This window comes from Trachemys scripta, chromosome 3, assembly GCF_013100865.1.
Source record: "Trachemys scripta elegans isolate TJP31775 chromosome 3, CAS_Tse_1.0, whole genome shotgun sequence".
Taxonomy (NCBI): Eukaryota; Metazoa; Chordata; order Testudines; family Emydidae; genus Trachemys; species Trachemys scripta.
The window spans coordinates 117,028,040-117,054,910 of NC_048300.1; the positions used below are offsets into that span (position 1 = coordinate 117,028,040).

Here is a 26,871-nt window from a genome sequence, read left to right on the forward strand (position 1 = left end):
GTTTTCTTCTTCTGATTGCTGCTAGCAATAGTGTTTAAAGGAAATACTACAAAATTAAACAGCAGTATGAACAAAGTTCTGAAAGACAGAAAGTGCTATGATAAAAATTCAGTAGAAAATTAGTTATGATTTAGTGTCCAACAGTTTATGAAACTAAAACAGATGTGGCATATTTGCATAGATTAACTCGTCAGAATTCAAATTCAAACAGAACAAATGGTACGCTATTTTGAAAAACACTTGTTTTTTGGAACAAGCTGCATAACTAAAGGGACACTTTAGTACTTTGTCTATTATTTAAACAAAACCCCCAAACTTGTAATAGCCTTTTAGATAAAACCAGTATGGAAAAAAAAAATCTAGTTAGCAAACACAGCGCCTGCTCAATCCCCCACTCCTAAATGCTTTCCACAGCAGAGATGATTTTTTTTCTGTCAGCGTCATTGTTTTCCTAAGCATCACTGAAGCCATCAGTGTCAGTTCTGACAACAGGTTTTGTTAACTTGTGAAAACATTCTTATTCCATGATCATTCATTAACAATAGCTATTTAAAAAAATAGTGTTCCCAGTGAGACTGGTGGATTTTAGATATACATACACGTAGCAACAAGATAGGATAATACCAGATTTAACAATTTTAGGATTAACCAAATGTTGAGATTAAATAACTAGTGTCCCTTTCAGTAACCAAAGTCCATCAATTTTAGTTCCTATTTACACTAAAAGCACTACTTTGAATATACCAGAGGCATGAATTTGTATTTACATACATAAAGTGCAGTCACTTTAACCACTCAGACATACACAATAATATATCCACAAAAATGAAGTAATCCTCTCAAATAGTATAATACTTGAAATCTCCCCCCCCTTTCTTCCATTTACAAGTCTTAATTAGGGTTTGTTTTTTTTTTTTTTTAAGTTTAGATTTGGCTTAACTGAAGAGGCTTATAAACGTAGTGTCGTGTCTACGGGGTCCTCAAAATAAAAGCAGGCACAGCTGGCTTATGCAATATCAAAACAATGTTTGCAAGAAACAGTGGAATACCCTGTTACCTGAATACTTATATGATTATTCTTGCACTAAAAGAACAGTGAAAATCATCATAATTTAACCAGTAATCCTGTAAATTTCCAATATTATTACCCTGAACTTTAAAGAGACGATGCAAAAAATGCCAGTAAAGTCTCAAACTATCATAAAAAAGGGTACAAATACAATTCTCAAACATAAGAAAAATTTGGCTCAGCATTGTGCACAGTATTCAAACCTGCTGTATATTATACAAATCTAGGCTTAAAGTGTTTGCTAAATCTTTCATTATACAGAATTTGCAAAGTAACCACACTCCTATATTCACTCCTTTCCTCATAACATACCTTTTATTTCCAGGAGAAAAATTTCAAACGAGGATGCAATTCAAAAAATTCATCTTGCTACTTTAAATATGTTAATAGTCACAACCGACTATTAATCTTATAAAATCTGCTTCAATTCTCACCTTGAAACTACTACACAATATATAGTGCTTTAACAGTCTCAAAGTGAAACACATTATGAATTTTAACTGAAAACAGTATTTGTACATTTTATAAACAAGTTTAAATCCAGAACACAGTATATAAATGATACCATGCTCTAATTTGGATTTCTCAGCGTATCAACATTTTGTTTAGTGACAAGCACGCTACCATGGGAAGAGTGATTTTAACTGTTGAAATTTCAACTATTGTACATGGTTCAAATAGTTTCATAGCTCAAAGAAGCTTTCACTATTATTTCAACACAATATTTGACTAATATATTTAACCACAATTATATAATTTCATTAATCCAAATTCAGACTGGCTACTGGTAAGTGAGATCAAGCAGTGTGGTATAGACATTTTGAATATACAAAAAAAATCTAATGTAGATTTTCAAAGCATACAGAAGAATTGTTTCAAATTCTTAGATATATTTCTTTTGGCAGGTAGTAGCAAACAGACATTAAGTGTTTTAGAAATTAAATATTTAGCAGACATCTTCAGATTCATTTTGGTGTTCATATACTTAATATTTACAACAAAGCAAACCTTTTTCCTTCAATCAAATGGAAAAGAGATTGTTTTCCCCCAGTTGCAGCAACACTATGGATTATAACAGGGCACATTTCTACAGCCTTGTCTAAAACAAAGAAAATGGAGACATCTGACTTAAAAAAAATTCAAAAAGCGGTAGCATATTTGGTTAAAAATACAATACGTACATACAGTCTAAACTTTGTTTAAATAAGTAAATGTTTCAAGAAAGGCAAGTATTGCAAGATTTGTCAAACTTTTATATTGTTACCACATTTTAATATGGAGATAGTCACATAAACCATCTCCCCTATCATTTACAACTGCGCAAATTACCTCCTTTCTCATTTACAATTACAACATCCCTGTGGCAAACTTCAGCAATTGCTTACACAGCAAAGTATTTTATTTGTAGCTTACCTTTAATGCTGTTTAGCAGCTTGAAATAAGGAGCCAGCATCACATGACCACCCAGCTCTCTGCTGATTACAACTTGAAAACCACATAATGCAGAACAGCTTTTTTGTCACATATTCAAAGCTACATCTGGTATTTAAACAGTATATACTTAAACAAAAAATCTGCATTATGCTTTTAAATGTTTTATAAATATATTTCACTGGTCTATGCTCTATGCAAAGTATAATGCATAAAACTACATTTCACAATTTAAATAAATATTTTTCACATTCTAAATTTAGCTTTTGACAAGCTCATCTTTATTCATGCTTTAGTTCTGAAGCAACTTTTTTGCTTCAATATAGAGGTAGATTTGATATAGATTGGGCATGTCAAGTTTACTGGCAAAATGCAATTGCCAACAGCTTTACTGCAGTTGCAGAAATTGCATGAAAAATTCAGAACCACTACCTAAAATCCTACTAAAGTTATTATTCAAGCTTTACCATTCTTGTTAAATCACATAAGCCTTTATATTAGACTTGATTACTCACAGAGTTAGTTTTCTGAACATATGAAATACACACAAATACAAAAAAAACCCAAACCAAAAAACACTGAATGAAAAGTTGTATCTAACAGAAAAGTATAACAGTGCACTGGCTGCTTCTTTACCTGTGTTCTGCCAAACACATTCAAACCTCTCCTCTAACTTTGGCCATGAAGAGGAGACCCCTGAAAAGTTACAAATGTTCATATTTTTGCCTTATCTTCACTTTAATAGTTATAGCTGAAACCCTTCCATTGGTGCTTCCTGCTGCTGAAACACAAATTGCTGCTGACTCTCATCCACCTGAGGTGCAATACTGGTATCCTCTTCTTCCACACCAAAGTAATGTTCTATAAGTTCGAAAGCCTTCTGGTAGATCTCTTGGTTTTCATGTCTTTGAAGAAATTCAATTTTATCCAGTCCTAAATTTAAAAACAAACAAACAAAAAGACATGCTCTAAATCCAACAGCTCCAAAAGATTTAAAGGTGAAGTACAAAGCCAGGATGAAAATAGAGTTAAGCACATAAATGTGTTTTGAATACTACCACTAAGTTGTGTGATGAATGAATCAAAGAATTAGGTTTTAATATGAAATATATTGGAACTTTCTAGTTTAAGAGAAAAACAACCCAGATTGAACCAATCTGTAAAATCACTGATATACATTAGCCCTGAGTATTCCAAGATTATTATTTTAAAAACAAGGTGCATTTCTTCTATGCCAAATACTCCCAACAGCCTGACAAGAGAATGTATCAATCATGTACTTACAGACTTAATTTTTCTTTTACCTTTTCAGTTCAATTTGACAGTTTATAAACAATATGAAATGAATGTGAAAAAAGCAAAATAGAAGGAGGCTCAAATATCTACTTAACACAGAATTAAAAAATATTAGTATGCAATATTGATTCTGAAAGCAGGATGATTTATGAAAAAAATATGCCAGCGAAGCCCCCCCCCATATCCCTATTTCCATGTTGCAGTTCCAAAAGAACTTAGCTTCCCTCCTCCAATACTCAACAACTCTGGCTTCTGTCTAACTTTATATTTCCCTACCTGTGGTGACTAAGGGAAGTCCAGTGGCTTATTCTTGCCCTTTTTTAAAGGGGTGAATAAAGAAAGGCTGAAGTATGGACACAGGACAGGTGGAAAACTTGTAATGTTTTTAGACAAGTTCCAATCTTTTTGTGGTGTGAGGGTGTAGTTATTACATAATACGGGCTGTGATTAGCCTATTTATTGCTCTCCCATGGTTGACAGGTATGTTCTGGAACTCAGCCCGAAAGTGCTATTTAATCCAGTTATTTTCCTCTGCCTCTCAATAGTAAGGGCTGAAGATTTTAGGCACAAACCTGACAGCCAGGGCAGAACAAATTCAGCTTAGGTCCCTTTAATTCTCCCCATCTGATTAACATTATGAGACCCAGAAGTTATTCTGCTTCCATATTAGGTTGTCGAGAGGATTCCGTAAAGCTGCTTCATCTTAAAAGCCCAATTCCCAACCCACTATCCAGGTTCATTGAAATCAGAGACTTTGCTCTACAGAAAAATGCATAATGGAATATCTAATCAGGTATTCCCCAGTCACTGAAGACAGGAGATTCCCCCTAAGAATTATTAGCCTCCTCCGAAGCACAGAGAAGCCTGCATAGATTTTGTAGTAGAGCAGCTGCAAAGACTAATTTTGCCTAGCCAGGTCCTTATGGAAGAGATTAGTTTTCATAATAACATTAAATCTATTTTTACCACTAACTTTGTGAAAGCAAAAGTAATCTGCCTAAATTTCATAGATATGACCTGATTTTACTTTTGAGTTTCTGGCTTACTAACGTTTGGTACTTTAAGAACTCTTCTTTGTTCTGTTCTGCCTTAAATTAGATATTTGCTGAATTTTAACTCCAGCATATTAATTTAGTTTGGTCTGAAATATGGCTAGAAATTGGTATGGCAAATAGTAGGTCCAAGTAACTTGTAACTATGTTAGCTAAGTGTTTTACATTATTATCCCTTTTCAGTTACAAATAAGGCAACTGTAAGCGCACAGCTTCACAAGAAATAATTGCTTACCATATGCTTCCTCTATAAGGGCACAGTAAGGATTAATGCCCATTCCATTTTGTTTGGATTCTTGCTCTCCAAGACGCAGAATATTTTCAAGTCCATTCAAAGCCACCTGCACTATTTTGGAATCCATCACAGTCAGGAGATCACAAAGAGGCTTAGTACAACCTAATGCTACCAAATACCTTTGTAATGATGGAGGAAAAAGAGGGGGGAAAAAGAAGGACTGATAATCAAGTACAACTTTGACACACCATTCTTCTATGGTATTGAATTCTGCTAAAAACAGTAACTAACCTGCTGAAATAAGAGTATTTCTATAACCTATGTAGGCAACCTTACCCTGAAATACAGTCAAACCTTGGTTTATCCTAATGGGACAAGAATACAGCAGTTAATCTTATAACTGATGTTTGGATTATGTAAAAATTTTCAATCCCTTTTATACGTGATTCTACCTTGTTCTAAAAACATGCATTTCAGACACTTCTGATTATATAAGAATGTTTCTCCTGTATGTAACAGTATGATGCAACATCCTCTTTTCTCGAATCAAGAGTAATATGTAATGGCCAAAGCTCTAGGTAAGTCTCTTCAAAGAGACAAGAATGTTTTTTTCAATTCAATATCAATCCATTAAAATATGAACAGAACATATTTAAATAATTCTGAAAATCAGCTACCAAAAAGGGAAGGATGTTGTAACTACAGCAAGGACTGGGATTCAGAGGATTGGTTTCTATTCCCAATTCTGCCACAAACTTCCTGTGTGACTGTGGGAAGTCACCACCTTTGTGCTTCAGTTCCTACTGTATCAGTAAAACTAAGACAGTAATGCTTACCTACATCACAGAATTGTTTGAAGTTTAGTTAATTATGTTCATAAAGCACTTTGAAATCCTCAAGGTGCCATTACTTAAGTGCAGAGTACTTAAGAGGTAAGCTCTGTGTGACAGAGATCATACCTTTTTCCGTGTTTTGTAATGTGCATTTATGGCACCAAACAAATATTTAACTTACAATCAAAGTTTCAGGAGGAATCCACATCACATATTCTATCAAATCTCCAAAATTTTCATTTAAAATAAAGGGTATTATATTTTTAAATGTTAAGTTATGAGAACAATTTAAAAAAAACAACCTTATTTTTCTGGCATTCTGATTAGAATATTTAGCGGCTGTAGTGGTGCAAAATGGTTTAACTGTTTCCAGGAAATATACAAGTACTTAGCACACTTTTGGTTTCACAAAAATAAGCCTATTTTTGTGGCACTTGCCATTTTTGCTTAAAAAGGACTGTTTACAACACAACTATAGAATTAGTTACCAGGGTAGTCACATATTATCAATAAGTCCTTTAAACTAATAAAAATAATCCAACTAAAGGTATTCAGATAAACCAGAAAAATGTTTGGTTCTGTTCCGTCACTAAAGAGATCAAAGCTATTTTTCCAAGTCAGACCATCATAATAATACAGATGGTTATCTGTGGGAATACCCTAGTAATTACAGGCCTGGCTTGACATGAGTAATTAAAAATGGGTGAGGCCTCATTTGTTGGGAGACAACATTGGGGAGGTAAATGGATCAGCAAGCTGGCAACAGACAAATAAATAGGTCAGTAAGCTAAAACACAGAATGTCTATAACTTCCTAATATAAGGAGGGAGGAGAAGGGTGGGTGGGGAACACCCAGGGAACCATTTACAACAGACAAGGTATGCCTGGAAGGTAAGATGAGGTAAAGAATATGTCAAATGTGGACAGAGCATGATGCACAGAGATTTGGGATTGATTTGGTTCTTACAAAATAACCAAAGGCATGCAATATATTGTAAATGCAATGTAATGTGTAACTGTATATAAAGGAAGAGGTTTCTATGCAACTTTGGATGCATGGTTTGCTCCTTACGCACCCCCTATGTTTAAGTCTCATCAACTCAGCATAGCTGAGCATTTCCCGTATGCCAAGTAAAGATACACAAGTGACAAAAATCTGGAGTCAAATTGAGTTCTTGGAAAGCCGAATGGAAAGAAGTCTCAGAGAGAATCCCAACAGTAATTAAAGTAGTCTGAACAGATTCAAAATGATTAAGCTACATTTTGCAGCAGTAGTCAGATGTTTATTTAAAAACAATATTCTTGTTAAGTTTTATGTAACATGACTGCCTGAACTTGGAGTCAAGAATATATTTTTTTAAATGTCTCCCAATAAATAGGCATGACCCCAGTTTCATGTGGCTGTAATACACCCTAGACACACTTGCTGTTCATAAACTGCTCAAATTTTGCTTTGACAATATGACATTAGCAGAACTCTTTGTGGGGGATTATTAACTTCAGTGTTCAGAGCTTTCACAAGGGTGAATTTCACTGAGTGAAATTACAGTATTTCAGCTGTACTGCTAATTCAGTTGCATACTGTGACAATCAGGGTGCAGACACAGACACATTAAGGGAAGAATGGGGGGCAGGGGGGAGAGAGGATTGAATCCCAAAGAATAAGCAGTTGAATCAAATAATTATGTATAAAGTTTGTGCTATAAAAGTATATTGAGTGAGGTATTTTATGAAAGCTTGTAATGTTCTGAACTTTATAGTCATTACGAATTACATATACGTATAATTACGACTTTTTTGTATTTGTGTATAAATAAAACAATGTTAATAATTTATGCTGCAACATTCAGCTCCACTTCACAGTGGGGCAATAGGCAGTCAAGCAGGGAGAAGCTACCTCCACAACCAGAGACTAGGTCCAAGCACCTAGCATTATACAACCCAAGAAAAGCCAAATGATGGGCCATTAGATTTAATGGGAAGACAATGAGACATCCCAGCTAGAATTTCCCCAATCTGCATAATCCCCAAACTCATAACAAAACAACCCCCCCCCCCCCCCCCCCGCACACACACTTTCTAAAAAAGAAGGGGTTTGAAGAGTATCCAGAAACTGAGGGACAGTCATTTGGCAGGTGCTGTCCATGAAACACTGGATTAGGCCTAGAGGGTACACTGGGAAACTGTTCAGAGGCAACAGGTAATTTGTATTAGAAAAGGGAATCTATCTAATTTGCTAGTCTAAAGCTTGAGGTTGTATCTTTGTTTATTTTCTGTGTAACTTGTATATGTTTGCTATTCCTTACTATTTTATCCTTGAAACTGTGATTTCTCTCTATTAGGTAAATCCTTCTTTTACTTTTACCCCAAACAGGTGTCCGGTTTGTAAACTATGTTGAGTGTGTGAACTAAAGTAAGATGTGTCTGGGGGATTGGTGTCACTGATGAAACAGTGAGGAAAAGTCCGAATGGCTGGTAGCAAAGAACTCCGAAGACAGATTTGAAACTGGAAGGGATGTTAGTGTCACCCTGCAAGGAATAACTAGGCGGTGGAAGCCAGGGTGAGATCTTGTGCTTGTGGGCAGGCTACTGGTGTCAGGGGTCTGAACCAAAGCTGCTCAGCATAAAGGCACCCCAGGTTACAGGGCAGAAGGTGACAGAGCCCTGTGGTGGTCTGGGTGATCCCCAAAATTTCACACATACTTTATACAACCCATTTTCTAAGTTGCAATAAAAAAAAAAATCACTGTATAAAAACAACTAGTTCCAAGAAGACAGCTTTATTTTTAAGAATTTATTGTGAATTTTGCTAGAATCCAATTATGGGACTAAGAATTTTCTCTTTAAGAAAACAACATTTGAGGTCAAAGAGAAAGGTAAGTGGCAAAATACTTAACTGTGTCTCAATTCACTGGATTATTTTCAGATGAACACTAACTGAATTTCACATATTAACACTCCTCTGAATCAACTTCTAATTCATTACCTTATCTGTTCAGGAGTACCTCCTGATGTTGCATTAGTGATGGCCCATGCTGCTTCTTTTCTGGTGCGAAATTCAGCTTTCTGAAGAATGTCAATCAATATTGGAAAAATATTTGCATCTATAACAGTCTAAAACAAGACACAGTGACATTATACAATAGGCTTTAAATGGTAACAAAAACAACCAAGCTAATATAAATGCAAGAAAGAACATTAAAGATGTTTCCAGAATAGAGAATACCACCATTCAGTAGAATCTGTCAGCCAATCCTTGTTTATTTTGAAATTATTTGTTAAAGATATTCATTCTTTAAGAGTGTACCAATCAGCCATTGTCTATTAACATGTGAAGATTCCAGTGCACACTAGTTTATATTCAGGAAGGTCCTGGAGTATCTTTCTAAAGAATATTTTACTTATAGATTTGCCTCATGATGGGAATCTCAGAAGTTATAGTACAAAGAATAGTACCTTTTGAATAAGGATGTTTAGATTGGGTCAACATATTTAAGACCCTGATACAGTCCTGACAAAGTTGATGAAAATCTAGGATTTCGATTTGAAGTTAAAACTTTGAATAAAATAATTTAGCCTCAGCCAGACCAACCAGCTTGGAGAGCTTTTGTGACAAAAAGGGCTTGTGTTCTCTTCAAAAGCCACATTTCTACAAATGTATTTAAAAAACAAAAAAAACAACTACACTCAGTCCCCACATTAGGGCCACTCAACTAATTACAGAAAGCCATTAAAGGAATGTTGGCTGTAAGTTGTAAATGAAAATCTGACAATTTAAAATGGTGTATTGTCATCATAATATCTGAACACTTAGGCTAGATGTCTGTGGGATTAAAAATGTGCAAATACATATCAGGCTGATTATCGTTGTGCAAAACAACAAAAACAAGTCTTTCACAGGTTTGCTAGTTAGTAAAGATATATCTTTATACTGCATACTGTTCAACAAATTTGTTTTTTGAAGTTACACTAAAATTGCAATATCTTAATCTGGAATTACGAGGCTTTTCATGGTGAGAACTAGAGCTGCTTGGAAAATGGAATTTTTTTCCTGTGGAAAATTTTGAGGTTTTGAAATTAATTTCCATATCAAAACAGGATGTAAAAATATTGAAAAAACTTCACAAAACAACAACAAAACCCCAGAAATTTCAAATCAATAAGGTTTAAATTAAAAATGTTGTTTTGAATCTACAAGTCTACTTGAAACAACAAAACTGTTTTTGATTGTGCCAAAAAAGAAAAATAAAATATCAAAATAGACATCTTCCCACAGAAAATTTTGATTTAAATTAAGTTAAATTTAAGTCTTTCACTGATAACTGAAGTGAATTATCTACATGCTATAATGCACCGTCTGCCACATCAAGCTACTTTAACATGTATTCAGTTGACAGAATTTATGAATTATGTTAACAGAGATTAACATAGTAACTTGGGAAAAACAGCAACTGTCATATTAATACTGTTGAAAAAATATTGTATAAGCTTCCTTTGCATCTTTCATGTTTGTCGAATTTAATCATGTCCTTTTAATATAGAAATAGCATTTAAACTCAATTTGCTTTTCAATAACTGGGAACAACAGACCCAGTACATAATTCTGAATGTTGCATATAAAAATCCTGTACACCCCCAGAAGACTTCCATACTCTGAGTCCATTCTGTAATACACACTTTGTATATTTTTTGCAAAGCTCCATAAACATTTTTAAGCACCGGTCATTTAAAACTTTGTAAGCAAGCACTTGCACGTAAATATTCTTTGCAAACAATAATACTTAGAACTTTACATCTTTTAAATCTTCAATTCACTTTATAATCATTAACTAATTATCAGTCCCTTTAAAAAGTCAAAACAGGAATTGGTATCGTTAGCACAAAAACAATGCAGATATTCACATGGTTTTATTTTTATGTAATAAGTTGTAAACTTAGATTAGAATTTCTAATAAGCACCACAAAGGCTGGGAAAAACAAATATAAAACTCCAACTAGAACTAAAAATCAAAATGGAAGGGTAAAATATGTTAGCTACATTTTTCCTTCCGAGAGAAAAGCATTAAGTGCTAGGTCGGAAGAAGATGGTTAGATTACTAACATTTCATTACCTGAATCTGAGCTCTGTTTCCTGCAGTAATATTAGAAACAGTCCAGCATGCTTCTTTTCGAATGGATTCCTTAGGACTACTCAGCAAATGAAGGAGACAGGGTAATGCAGAGCAATTTAGAATTACCTAAAATAATTTGAAAGTTGAAAATTTCTGCCTATACAACATAAAAAGGTACAGTTCACAGTTTACAGCTGAATTCAAAACAGACAGGCTTTATAAGAATAGTTTAATACTTTATAGCACCTATCAGATACTGTATTCCAAAATGAAGGTGTTTAATGACAGCATAGTACCACAAAAAGAGAAACAGATAATTTGGTGATTTGGGGAGAGGTGCAGTTGATTAGGCCAAAATAGGAAAGCTGTTATGGAGGGGGGGGAGAAGGACCAGCTGAAAGACTAGTATACAAATTGTTATATAACTTAGGTGGGCAACTGTATGCCTACTTTACACTAAAGTTACTGAAGCTAGATCCAAAAAACATAAATGCACATGCCAATGACAAAAAAAAAAAAAAAAGGCAGAAATAATGGAGGTACCAACCCTCCCACCCCCACCTCCAATAATGCTCAATGCACAAATAATTAACTATTAAGGTCCATATTCTGCACTCAGTTATGCAAATGAAACTCCTACGGAACCACTCTCTTCAACTTTTGTGGCCCCATCCTATCCTGATTCTTCTTCTGCCGCCAATTGCTGCTTCAGTCTCTTTTAGCAGTTTATCTTTCCCTCCACCCTTGTGCGTGCATTTCCCTCTGCTTGGTCTTGTCTTTTACTTATCCTTTGGGAAGGAATGTACTCCACAGATTCAGTAGCTATATGATGGCAACTCAAAAATCACTCTTCACCCCTGACCTATGCAGTACCATTAATTCAATTTAGACACAGTTTCTTGTTTTTCCTCCTAAGCCCCCCATTTCTTCCTCCTTCCACTACTTTTGACAATATCTCCATCTCTCAGGCCTTTACCTTAAGTCATTTGACTCCTCCCCTTTCTTTTGACACATCCAGGCGGTCACAAAATCCTGACATTTTCTATACAACACTTTAGAAAACATCAACCTTCCTTTCTATTCCATATGCTTAAAGTTTTGTCCAGGGCATACTCATCTCCAGTCCTGATTACGGTAATCGCCTACTCTCTAGCATCCCTGAAACCTATCCTGTTCCCCTCTTGTGAGTCCAAAACTGCAGTGATCAAAATTTTATTTCTAGCCAGCCTGTTTACTCTCTTAATCCACAGTGCATTACAGGACCTTGCCATTCCATTTAAATCCCTCCTAAAAATTTACTTCTGTGAGGCCCAATAAAATCACATAACTATTTAAATCAACCCCCTCTTCTCTAAGTCTTTTAGACAGTAAGCTATTTACTAGCTATTTAAAGCAGGGAATGACTATCTGCACAGCCTCAAATTCAATGTCATCACTTGACTAATCTTTAGGAAACCTTGTACAAGTGGGACCACAGGTTCATGGACAAATAATTAGTGTACCACCTAACTACTCCATTCTTGTATTTATCTGTTGCAGAGTTTCCATACAGGAAACTAAAGCCATTCTATAAGCGTTGGTTAATATAAAACATTCGTCTATTGTTTGTGATTTATAAGGTTCATACTGAAGTAGAAGCCATAATTACAGTCCACTTTGATACTTCTGTATGAAGTTTTTATGGAGAAAGAGAGGAAGTTTTGAATCAGTTCGCATGCGTCTAAGAAAGAAACTAGAATGGCTACAAAAGACACTTTGTCCAAGTGGGTTATTATATAGATGACTCCTATTAATAATTACTGAAAACGTGTTATGTTAATACCTGGGAAGAATAAAAAAAAAGAGTAACATTTTAAAATGGAATACAGTATTTTACTCATAGAAGTGGAATGACTAAATTAACCTTATCCTCACAGCAATTACACTGGTCTACAATTTTTGAGAAGTCGTCTGCTTCAGAGATAAAATGTGCTATTTATTATGTATTTTGATGTGCTGAATTCAAATATGACAATTAAAACAACTGATTGGCTACTGTTTCTAAGATATTTAAGTTTTTACATTTTATGTCCATGTATATTGTGTAGATAGTAGAGTTTTAATCATAAATTGTAAACCTAGGTCTTTTCATGTGTTTATGGTTGCTTTACATGATAATATTTCACCTGTCCTGTTTATGTAACACTTTAAAAATCAGCAGAAGAGTTACAGAAATAAAATTTACTATGAAACAAAAGGCAAAAAACTATTATGTACATAGTTTCGTCCTATGCAGCGTCTACTCGGCGCTTCTTGGCTTGTCTCTTGTATTCATTAAATGGAGCATCTCCTGTCACTGTCCAGCAATAGTCTGCAAGCATTGATGGGCTCCATTTGCTCTGATAGCGTTTCTCCATTGTTGCAATGTCCTGGTGAAATCGCTCGCCGTGCTCGTCGCTCACTGCTCCGCAGTTCGGTGGAAAAAAAATCTAGATGAGAGTGCAAAAAGTGTATCTTTAGTGACATGTTGCAACCAAGGCTTTTGTATGCCTTGAGGAGGTTTTCCACCAACAACCTGTAGTTGTCTGCCTTGTTGTTTCCGAGAAAATGTATTGCCACTAACTGGAAGGCTTTCCATGCCGTCTTTTCCTTGCCACACAGTGCATGGTCAAATGCATCATCTCGAAGAAGTTCACGAATCTGAGGACCAACAAAGACACCTTCCTTCATCTTAGCTTCACTTAACCTTGGAAATTTTCCACGGAGGTACTTGAAAGCTGCTTGTTTTGTCAATGGCCTTGACAAAGTGCTTCATCAGACCCAGCTTGATGTGTAAGCGTGGTAACAAAATCTTCCTTGATTCAACAAGTGGTGGATGCTAAACACTTTTCCTCCCAGGCTCCAATAACTGTCGGAGTGGTCAATCTTTCTTGATGTAGTGGGAATCTCTTGCATGACTATCCCATTCGCAGAGAAAACAGCAGTCCTTTGTGTATCCAGTCTGCAGACCAAGCAAGAGAACAACAACCTTCAAATCACCACAAAGCTGCCACTGATGTTGGTCATAGTTCACGCACCTCAAAAGTTGTTTCATGCTGTCATAGGTTTCCTTCATATGGACTGCATGACCAACTGGAATTGATGGCAAAACATTGCCATTATGCAGTAAAACAGCTTTAAGACTCGTCTTCGATGAATCAATGAACAGTCTCCACTCATCTGGATCGTGAACGATGTTGAGGGCTGCCATCACACCATCAATGTTGTTGCAGGCTACAAGATCACCTTCCATGAAGAAGAATGGGACAAGATCCTTTTGACGGTCACGGAACATGGAAACCCTAACATCACCTGCCAGGAGATTCCACTGCTGTAGTCTGGAGTCCAACAGCTCTGCCTTACTCTTGGGTAGTTCCAAATCCCTGACAAGGTCATTCAGTTCACCTTGTGTTATGAGGTGTGGTTCAGAGGAGGAGGATGGGAGAAAATGTGGGTCCTGTGACATTGATGGTTCAGGACCAGAAGTTTCATCCTCTTCTTCTTCCTCATCTGACTCAAGTGAGAATGATTCTGGTGCATCAGGAACTGGCAGTCCTTCTCCGTGGGATACTGGGCGTATAGCTGATGGAATGTTTGGATAATGCATAGTCCACTTTTTCTTCTTTGACACACCTTTCCCAACTGGAGGCACCATGCAGAAGTAACAATTGCTGGTATGATCTGTTGGCTCTCTACAAATCATTGGCACTGCAAAAGGCATAGATTTCCTTTTCCTGTTCAACCACTGGCGAAGATTTGTTGCACAAGTGTTGCAGCATATGTGTGGGGCCTACCTCTTGTTCCAATCTCCAATTTTGCAGCCAAAATAAAGGTGATAGGCTTTCTTAACCATAGTGGTTATACTGCACTTTTGTGATGCAAAAGTCACTTCACCACAAACATAGCAGAAGTTATCTGCACTGTTCACACAAGTACGAGGCATGTCTGCTCACTTTGGCTAAACAGAAATGTGTCCCTTTGCAAAATCAAACACTGACAAATAAGAGAGCACGACACTGTATGATTTCTAGAGCTGATCTAGGGCAATTTGATCGACAGAGTGATGTAAGCTTCATTGTGATTGCATCATCCATGACTTCTAGGAATAACAGGATGCAATTCATATCATGTATGACGCAATACCAGCTTCAGATTGTATCATTCATTGTTTTGCCTAAAAAGCAAGTACTGTCCAAACCCAGTCATAAATTTATTCATAGATCCAGTCAAAGATGTGTTTTAGTCATTTCCGGTTTAAATTGAGATCCCTTTCCTTTATAACTCACTTATCCTCCGCCATTCCCAAGTCAAGGGTTGTATATACTGACCCAATAGCATATCTTGAAAACTAGAGCCAATCAACAATTTTAAGTATCATTTTCGTTCTCAATGACCCAGAATTAGTAAAGTTTGACTACATTTATTTCAGAAGCACTTTGGCTGTAGAGCAGTGTTACAGGTAAAAGTCCTTGGCCAAAATTATTAATATCTTGCCAGACTGGTAATACAGAATGTGTCTTCATTCTTATATGGCCCCTTTCACTACAGTATCTGAACACCTGTTTCTAGACAAATGTGAATACAACTAATAGTCTTGATCAGTTTCCTGAATAGCACAATTCATTCCTACACCAAAAATATTCTATGTTCTTTTCCAAATTAGCTATATTTCTCAAGTTAGAAGTTGGTCTTACCTGTGTTTGAATATCATCACCAGTCACAATATTTCCAACTGCTCTTAATGCAGGAGACACCACCTTGTAATCATTGTGCCTAGAGACAATACAAATGTTAAATTGCTTGAGGCTGCCAAACTTTATACAATAACTACAGTTGGAGGGTTTAGGCTTCTGATAGGATTTAAACTTATGGCCATGGCAACAGAAAGCCATCTCTTGCAATCTTTCACTGTTTGGCCAAATTCTCCTCCATAGCCGTTAAGTCCAATTGATTATTTTAAAGGAAGGATTTCCCTTTGGAAGTTGCAACAGTGATGGTCTGTCACAGAGAATGCTATGTCTACAAATCAAGGATGTGAATGACTTCACCTTGCCTGAATTTCACAGAATAACTGGGCCTTTGGGAATGACAATTCAGTGAGCAAAATTCCTGAAGTAGCCATCTAGCCTAAATAGAGAGGCAGTGAAATTGAAAATCTCCCCCTTCCTCCAACTAGTTTTTTGGGAGGCAGACTCCCTTCTGTTCTCACAAACCAGTAGCATGGAGACACCCCCGCTCCCCCCGCAATTACCAATTAGGACAAGAGTCTACTGAACTGTCCTTCACCAATCATGAAAGAAAAAAAAATGTCTAACACTCTCTCCCTAAAAGTATCCTAGCCATCTATTTGTAGGGAGTAGTGCTGAATGAGCAGCTCAGGGATCCATACTTTGCTATTCTGCAGTCTCATAGTGCAGAGTGGTTTTCTGTTTTTTTCCCTTTTGGCAGACTATGAACTGTCCACCTAGTAAACTGGGAAAATATGAAAAATAGCACAAGTCTATTTCTGGGATTTATGCACCCATTAACTGTCTATCTTTCTGCTAGTGGACCCCTTAAGTTTAATATTACCAGCAAGAAAACAAATACAAAACTCAAAAACTGAAGTTTTCAGGACAGTTCATGTCTCAAGCACAATCACTTGCTTTCCAGGTTACAAGTGCTGTGGAGGAAGCATCTTTCACTAGCAACCTAGGAAAAATTCAAGGAGCTGATCAAGCCAGAAGTGGCACTGAAAGGCTTCAGATTGAAGCTATGTCCAGTCCTCCTCAACCAAAGAGACAGGCACTTTACATGGGCCATAAGAGAGGACAGAAAAAAATGGAGTAACCCTAGAATAGTGGCTCTCAACCTTTCCTGACTAATGTACCCCTTTCAAGAGTCTGATTTGTCTTGCATATCCCAAGTTTCACCTCCCTTAAAAACTACTGGGACAAAAGTGTCACAACACACTATTACTGAAAAAATAGCTTACTTTTTCATGTTTATTATAATTATAAAATAAATCAAATTGGAATATAAATATCGTACTTAAATTTCAACGTATCATATATAGTGCAGTATAAACAATTCATTGTCTGTATGAAATTTTAGTTTGTACTGACTCAATCAGTGCTTTTTATGTAGCGTGTTGTAAAACTAGGCAAATACAGTATTTAGATGAGTTGAAGTACCCCCGGAAGAGCTCTGCATTCCCGATTGAGAACCACTGCCCTGGAGGACAGTCCATCAATACTGTAGGCCCACAGTCTGAGCTCATGTTCATGTTGGCAACATCCTAAAATAGAGATTTGACTAAAGGCACTTACATAAGAAGTTCCACCAATCTTCGACAGACTCCAGAATCAATAACTGCTTGAATTTTATCATTGGGTCCATCTGAAAGGTAAGAGAGGGCCCAACAAGCATCTGCTAATACATCTGGGTCACTGCTAAATAACAGTCTTGATAAAACATTTAAGCAAGGAGCAACCTAGGTTAAAAAAAAATTATACATGATTAGATGTTTCCTCTATTTTTTGTTTTAAAATTTGTTTTCCCTGTGCTAACAGAAAAATGTGAATTAAATTACATGCACTGTATGGCGAGTAGAGTAGGCTTACTGTCTCAGAATGGATTGTTCCATGGTCAGATGCTAAGGATGATTGATAAACCCAAATCAGAACTCTGCAGAAATTACCTTTACTTTATCACTCAGTCTGCTACAAAGACATTGCAACCATGCAGGAATGCTAGTCTTTGCATGAAAAGGAAATGATTTATTGTGTGTTTCAGAATTTATTAATCAAGGCTTGCTTTTCAGCCTACCCACTTGAAGGAATTACATTATTATAATCACTTTACAAAAAAGGATCATATGTTTTTCAGCTGCCCATATACTACTGAGTTTTACAGAACCAAGCCAGGCAAATTTCTTCTGATCTCAGTTCCCATTCACTTGCAGTCTCTCTGGGCAGAGCTTGGAACCCAACCTCCTCCTATCACCTCTACATAGCAGTTTGTCTGATGAAGAGGCCAGTTTTAGCCCCACCTCACCCCTCATTTTTCCCCTCAATGGTTAATGTTGGGAATACTGGGTTCTTTGCAGGAATTACGAGTCCTTTTCTCTTCAGCTGACAGTTGCTACACAATTCTGCTTCCTCTACCTCCTTTTAATGCTGCTATTGTGACGGGCAAAGGAACTACTCTGAGTAGCAGTTGCCCAGAGAAGAGAATAAGTAAGTAGCAAAGAGCATCCTTGTTCCACGCTACCAGAAAGGGCTATTATTGAAGGCAGCATCTTATAAACTGGAATAGCAAGATGGGGAAACTACTCACCATTTTGTTAACATCCCCCCACAAGAGTAAAATTAAAGTAGCAAATTAATTAATTTTCTCTATGAGAAAAGTTATGCAGAAGGGAAAACAGAGAGGCTGAGCAATTCACTTATCCAAGGTCACAAAAGCCAATGGTAGAATTGAGACTAAAATCCAAGAGTCCTGATCTCACTCCCCTCCCCTCTTCCAGAATACCCGCTGATTTACTTTAATTAAATAAACTATTTAAAAGCTTTAGGATAATGATACAAAAATGTTTCTCATTTACAAATATTTACATTTCAAAGATGGATTGCCTTTTCAAAGTTAAAACATCACCACATTAATACTATTCTGCTGAAGAGCTATAGCAAAATACAAGAACCTTGTTTCCTAGCAAGATACTGCAGACCAAGTTGATGAAAAGTTAAGTGACACTTTTCAACTACTTTTAATAGTTTATTCTCTTGTTTATAGAAAGCATGATAAAAGATTAACATAGCTTATGTAGACACACTGGATTTGGTTTGGTTTTCAGATAGCTAATGAATCAATATTCTTCGCACTTGCATTAAGGTCAGCAGAAATGCACAAAGCTCTGCATATAATGTGGTAATATCTACATTTTCTGTTGTGTCACACAAAATGGTGACTATTTATTGGTGAAGACTTAATTGAAATCACGCTCAGAATGAGGAGAATAGATAATATGGATCTACTGCAAACATGTCTTCTCATAACAAAAAATTCTTTACCCCAGAGACTGACTGGGTTGACTACAAGAAGATTCTTCTCTGTATGAGAACACCACATTACAAGTGTAGTGCCCCTTCAAATTTTGTAAGTTCCTTAAAAGTGAAATATTTTGATACCTTACATACCTTACTAAAGTCTGGAGGTGGATTCTTGCCTCTACAGAGGTTTGAGAGGGCCCAGACTGCATTTCTAGTTGTTGTAAGTCTATTTGAATTTGTTAACAATCTGCCAAGGAAAAGAACAAATATCACATTAAATTCATTACCAAGGAGTGGTATTCCCTCGTTTTCCTAGGATTCTTAATACTGTCAAAAGTCTAGAAATAATTCCTATCTCCCTGCACTAGTTTAATTCCTTTCCTCTCGCAAACACTGATTTTTGTCTGCTTTGAAATATTCTCATGGCACAGACCAGTTTAATAGATTATGTGGTTCACAAGAGATACTTCCCCTTACACTACTGTATAGCATCTCTCCCCTCATTCACAATCACATAACACTGCGGTGGCAAGTACAGCAACTGCTCACATGAAAAATAATAGGAAGGTAATCAATTGAGTTTCTTGTAATGCAAGATAGCAGCTGCTAAAAGGAGGAGCCAGGAACAGCAAGTGGGAACCTTCCTTATTAACATAGGTATTTTCATTTAAAGGAACACATTCAGGCTAAGCTATTTTTAAAAAGATTGCTACCTATGTTACTAGAATAATTTTTTAAATCTAAATTTACTTTTTAAGCATTTAAGTTTGAAAATGGTAAACAATGCTGCGATATTTGGGCTGCAAAAACTGGGAAGGAATGGATAGACACGTTGTTCTGTGTTTAACATTTTCAAGTTGTCTGTAAAGTGCTGAGGTTATTTATTTTAAAACATCGTTAGAGCTCCTCTACACTTGAAAGTTTATTTGGACTAAAGTAGGGTACAAATTTAAAGCACAACAGCTATTCCTGAATAACTCTGTAACCCAGGAACCTCTTGGTGCCAACTGGTTGGGGGCATAAGGGTGCATAGTTTTACAGGGATCCCTATGTCACATATATTCATAGTAAGAAACTGCAGGTGGCATATGAGATGTCTACTGAGAGGCAGTAGCTCACCAGTCGTCATAATCATGAGATTTATGTATGGATAATATTTAAGAAGTTCTATGTAGGGCCCTACCAAATTCATAACTATGAAAAACACGTCACGGACCATGAAATCTGGTCTCCCCCCGCAAAATCTGGTCTTGTGTGCTTTTACCCCATACCATACAGATTTCACAGAGGAGACCAGCGTTTCTCAAATTGGGGGTCCTGACCCAAAAGGGAGTTGCATGGGGGTGGTAAGATTATTTTAGAGGGTCGCAGTATTGTCATCCTTATTTCTGCACTGACTTCAGAGCTGGTGGCCAGAGAGCAGCAGTTGTTGGCCGGGCACCCAGCTCTGAAAGCAGCGCCCCAACGGCAGCACCACATAAGTAAGAGTGGCAATACCATACCGTACCACCCATAAATCAATTACAAAATCCAAACAAATTCAGCCTAGCTATTCCAAGTGTTAGAACAGATATAGTTTTTTTTATTTTTGGTGTTATTGGTCTAAGAGATTGTCATTTTTGCTTTACTATCTACATTCAAATATTTCCTATAAAAAGTATAAAAGCCTATGTAAAGTTTTTTTTAAATGCACACACACACACACACACACACACAATAACTTGTAGTGTATGGTTCTCATTCTCTAAAACCGTATGTTTTACTTACAATATTAGCTTAAACACTTACTCCAAGAGTGGTGGGAGTATTCTACAGTTTAAGACAAAGTCTCTGCATTCTGCGTTGTCACCAGCAATATTACCAAGAGCCCACACTGCCTTTAGAAAACAAAGTGCTAAAGTAAGCTAATATAAACACAATAAAAGTTTCTCTAAGATACTTTTATAGCGTAGACTATACATTATGTATTCCTCTCATGACAAATTCCTATGATGGAGTCAAAATAGCTCATGATTATAATTATTACCTGAACAGTCCAGAAAAGAAAATCCTCATTGTACAACTTTCTCAAATCAAACTTGTATACTTGATAAATTACACGCAAGAAAGGGCTTGCTAGCCTTTTAGCCAAACTTTATAAAGGCCATATAGTTGTACAAAAATCTCAAACACTTGAATAATTATATCCGTAAAGAATGGTATTTTATAATGTGAATATGCTTACACCAAAAAAAGATATCTGCATTTTGCCCGCAACGATAAAGATTTCGTATCTGCATCCGATCCGCGATCTCCAAAAATGGTCCATGGATATCCACATCCATGGAAATAAAATGGATATCAGCAAATTTGCAGGGCTATATCCATATGCAATTAAGGATAAAGTTCCCTTTGGCTAAGCAACTCAATTGCACACAGCTATTTACAATGGAGTCATTATAAAGGATGTGTTAGATCAGGAACTATTATTGCTTATCATTTTTCAGTCACTCCAAAATGAGCTAGGCAACTTACAAACGAGTAAATGACAGTCCCTGCTCTGAAATGCCACATCCTAAATTCAGCAAGACACACTGGGGTGGAGGGAAGAAGTTGAGAGGAAAGATAAGGGAAACAACAAGATCATGTGGTAACTCAAGAAAGAATATGGATATCTTGGTGGTGAAGTTATTTTATTTTCTCTATTGCTATGCCTTAAGATCCCCTCACTTCTTGCAAACATCACAACAGAAAATGAGTTTTTAGGAGGAAACAGAATGAGATAAAAGATGTAGGCTGGCGAAAAGGAAGCATAAGGGGCAGCACAGAAAAAAAGGCAGACATTAGTGAGACGGAAAAAAGGAGCATACAGTGTGGAGCCTTATTTTTGTAGTCATAATAAACTAGTACACAAATTCTATTGATCAAAACTTTTTAAACCATACACAGAGGAAACAGAAAAAGGACAGTTATTTAGAAATTACAAAAACACAAATATGTACCTGCTCCTGTACATCTTCATGTTCTGAATTAAGCAACTTAATAAAAACTGGAACAGCTCCAGTCTCAATTACTACTTTGGTGTGTAGAAAAGTTCCAGATGCTATATTTGTCAAAGCCCAAGCTGCTTCAAACTGTTGAAGGAGAAAGACAAACAGAAGTCATTAATGGGAAAGCAAACATTAAACGGAGTAGATTTTATGTATTTGGAATTTTTAATCAGATTATCCAATTAGATTTTTCTTCTCTGATACTAAAATAAATCTCTCCATTACTATGCTTTTACAAAGAAGAAAGTCACTAGCATTAACTAAATAATCTTAGCAAAGGAACTTGGCTTGATTACATTTTCTACACAGTTATTCCTGATTCACTGTTCCTAATTTAATTCCATGCGTGGACAGTCTTATTCCAGAATAAGACTGTCCATACACGGAGTTAAATTAGTAACAATTCCATGTGCAGTCAAGCTCTTAGGCTTTGACAAAACAAGCAAATTGCACTGATTTAACTGAAGGTGTCATTAAATCAATTTCGTTCAACTGATGCAAACCCCTGAATGGACACTAATTTCAGTTTAAATCAGGTTTAGCTTAAAATTAATTCTGGTGCTACTTTCTTAGTCAGACAAAGCCTTAGGCCTGGTCTGTGCTACAGAGTTAGGTTGATATAAGACAGCTTATGTTGACCTGTGTGTCATCGTGTGTCTACAATGTTTCTCCCACTGATTTAACTTGCCCGCTATGCCGACCAAATAATTCCACCTCCGTGAGAGGCATAGTGCTTAGATCAACATAGTTAGGTCACCATAGCATCCTCATACACTCTGCATTGCTTACATGGCCTGTTGCTGTCTTTGACAGCCCAAGGTCCCCACAATGCCCCACTTAAGTCAGTGTAAGAGCTCCAGGTGAGAACACGCACCACCGATAGAAGAGCATAGTGCAGACACGAAGAGACCGTTTAATTACTGCGGTGGCTGTAGGTCGACCTATCTTAAGTCAACCTAATTTTGTAGTGCAGACATGCCCTTAGTCTGGCTTTCCATGTGGCAAGAAGTGTTGGGCGGAACTAGGTGTATTCTTATTGTTTGTTGAAAACTTCGTAAAGATTTTCTGGAGGGGCCAAATAGAAATTTTTTGATTTACCATTTTTTCCTAATTTTCTTTTACAAGATTTGTGAATGAAGTTAATGGTCACAAAAACATTTTCAAACCAGACGGTGTTGACAGGTGCTGTGTCAGCTTGCTTACACATCTATGTCAATGCCTCTGATATTCCAGTTTGAGGGCTCTCTTGAACTGAATGCCATTCACACAGAAGGATTTGATAAAATGAATATAGGGAGATTAGCATGGAAGTCTCTTAGGGCCAAGTCAGGATTTCTAGTAAGTGGCAATAAACTGGCATCTCATGCAACTGGAATACAAATCCCTGATGACCACATATTACTAAATCCAATACTAAAGCCATATTCTCCTCAGTTTGTTTTCTGAGGTTTTTTTCCCATTCCGAAACTTAAGTCAATATCAGTAATATTCACTCACTTGGAGAGTGCAATTCTCATTCCTCTCTAGAAATTTCACAAACCTCTGCACAACTCCTTGTTTCTGTATCACTTCATCTATAGGTGGATTAGGCTCTAGGGGAAAAAAGAAGGTTATTTGCACTAATGAAAATGAAAGGCAAGAGCTTAAATTACATCATAAATATAAGATTACTGAGCACAGTTCTCAGGAAATTCCTGCCATAATTGTAACCTCAAATAAAATTAGTTCCCTCATTCATTATCTTAGGACTTGTTTGCACAGGGGAAAAAGCCTGAAATAGCTAATTTGAAGTAGATTAACCTAAAGTGCACAAAGACACTCTTAGTGCAGAATAAGAGCATCGACATGGGAAGTTAGTGCAGAAAAACGATTGCACTTTAAATTTACAACCTAGCTGTTGGAAATAATTTCCCAAGTTTATTAATGTTTACTACTCCTCAGTTTCCACACAAACATTCCTTTATTAGTTCCAAAGGCCACTCGGTGTGTGTTTAATACAAAATATAAATATAAGCATATACACCCATATTCTATACCAAGCAACAATATAGTCATAAGCATTAGCCAAATTACTTACAACAGGTTCAGGCCAGGGAGACATTCCCATCATGGGATGATTCCAAAGTGGTAAGGAAAAACTCAGACAAAGAACTGCTAAACAACCTTGCTTTTTAGACACAAACAAGTGATGCCATTGCTGGTTACTGGATTTTAACTAAAGTCAGCTCAAGCAGTTTAGGACACACTGAATTCAAGCTCTCTCCCCTTATCTCACTTAGCTATACTTTCCCCTAGCTACTGAACTGAGCATTTCTAACTAATCATTTACCACACCTGGTGCCCAATTAACCACATTTTCTTTATTTCTATTGCTTAGCCCAAATCTTAAATAAGATAACATTTGTATTTTCAGGGTTACTAGATGTTTAACAAGCAATTCACTCATTCTGGTCACATTCTTCGGGCCTATCACTTACGTCAAGATCCAAACTCAATTTAACTTACTAAGGTCAAATGTGAGACTATATTCCTTCACTAGCTATTTTCCTTTCCTGTTGTTAGCGTCCCTGCTGACAAGCACTTAGATACAGCCCCACTAACCTACTGTAGTGTATTAAGTACCTTACTGTGTATAGCCTGTGGTAATATGTCAAGCCCCCTGCGTGATGGCCTATAATCAGCTCATGGTAACACAGTATACTCAGTACCAATCTTTCAGGGCAATGTCATCAAAGTAATCAGTCTGAGAAGTTGCTTTTAAGTATTCATTACTTCTTTTTGCTAGCTAATAGCAATTATCTAATAATTATTTCTGCTAGATAATAAATAGCTGTACAATGTACTATTCATAGCTATGTATTCAAAATTGAAGAGCCACAAGCAGGCACCTGGTCTTAAGCTGCTGTTAGGATCCCAACTGCAATCCAGAGAGAAGTCTGCTTTTCAAGCAGATCGTTGTTCAGCTAAAACTTATCAGAAGACTTATGCAACTCACCAATATCCAAAAAATAAAATCAAAGCAATGAAGATCCAGAATCACGAGATGAAAGAAAATAACTCAGAATCCAGTAAAAGTCAGACTACATATACAGCTCGTTAAAACTCACAGCCTGATGTGCTAATGTCATTCGACCACTTCCTTTTAGAATGTTTCCAAATGTCAGAGTCTGAAATTTTGTCTACAAGTTGTGCCCTGGGGGCTCTTTACTTGAATAGTAGATTGTACAGCTATTTATTATCTAGCAGAAATAATTATTAGATAATTGCTTAAGGGAGACCATCAGTTTAAAAACTACACTTATCTCAATTTTCTATGAACTTACTATTGTTACAGATAACATCTAAAATTACATTATAACAGAGGTTACAGGGGAAAAAAAATATATTTTTCCCTTTTGAATTTTTGTATCTGGCAGCACATTCTCTACAGTCCGTTTCAGCTTCGGCGCCAGCCAACCTCCCGGCCTCAGAGGTAAAGAGGGGCACGACCCTGAAAAGTTTGTAGACCACTCCCCTAAAGCATGACAATTCATATCCATCCCAAATTTAGTTTTAGTTATTCTTATCTAATGCAACTCTGAATGTTTTCATAAATCAATATAAAAGACTAGTTTTTTTTTCAATCCTACTAAGCTCTTGGCTTCAATGATACATCGTGGCAACGACTTTCACAAACTAACTGCATTTTGTGTAAATATATTTCCTTTTATCAATTGCTATACCAATAAAGCAAGATATCCAAAAATCCAGCTGCAACTTGTAGCTACATATTATAGTTTGTACTACAAAAAATAAAGTACTTTATAAAAATATGCTCAAGACTGAATACTTTAATTTGGAAATCAAATAGGAATAATGCAACAGGAGAATACCAAAACAGTAATGGTTAGATAGATAGATACTTTAAATAAGTAGGCATAAACATATTGAATATGGCTTCCAAATAATTTCAGTTCTCTAGGCTTCTTTTGGATGTATAATTATTTAAATATTTATAACATTTGACTCACTTTTGTTAAAGATCTGATTATACAGAACAAGTCAATTGTGTATTATGTTCCATATAAAGGAACAAATCAGCATTAGAGATAGAGGACACTATGGTATCAGCCACAATCCCAACTACAATAAACTGGAAGTATATTTTAACATTAGCAGCTGAATCAAAATTGTTCAAGGAATTCAAGCATTGCAATGAGCACTGGTAAGTGTACAATCACTGCCCTAGCTCCCTTTAATCACGAAGTCCTTGCTTTTGTTGCTTTATCTGAAAGACTTAACATTACTGTAATGAATCTTTTTGTGTTTAGCCATTATGTCCAAATGAATGTGACTACTCATCTGATTTAAACATAGCTAGTAGCTCCAGACAGATCGTTTTTTTTTTAAAGTTGCAAATTTAAGATATATAAATTCAATGTGACTAATATTTGTTATATGAACATAAAGCAAGCAGCATAAAAAAACTAAAATGCTGATTTACCTTTAGAAAGCAGTTTTCTAAATTTTTGTGTTGCTGTGAGCTGTTGATCAGGATCATCTGAGAAAATCATCTGTACCATATCAGCTGTAATAACTTCTTCCTAAAAATGTAAAAATGGTATCTTGTTTGCAATTTTAAGCACATTTGTAAAAATACTTTAAATGTATTTATGTATTACTTACTTCTGGAATAGGTACAGTAGAGCTGACATCAGGATCCTGGATGGGGCTTTCTACCATAGACTCTTCATTTCCCAGGAGAGAAACATTTCTGCGTTTAAATAA

At 36.3% G+C, this 26,871-nt stretch overlaps 1 protein-coding gene across 1 annotated transcript; it reads right to left on the reverse strand.

Moving 5' to 3' along the window:
• Positions 1-1,426: 1,426 nt before the first annotated feature.
• On the reverse strand, positions 1,427-26,871 carry KPNA5 (karyopherin subunit alpha 5; the record flags this gene model as incomplete). The annotated part of the gene is given in 12 exon segments (XM_034765807.1): positions 1,427-3,433; positions 5,084-5,262; positions 8,903-9,030; positions 11,028-11,153; positions 15,740-15,818; positions 17,354-17,517; positions 19,223-19,322; positions 20,864-20,952; positions 22,057-22,188; positions 23,602-23,696; positions 26,588-26,687; positions 26,770-26,871. Coding segments are annotated over 12 exon segments (1,482 nt in total), but the record flags the coding sequence as incomplete, so codon positions are not given.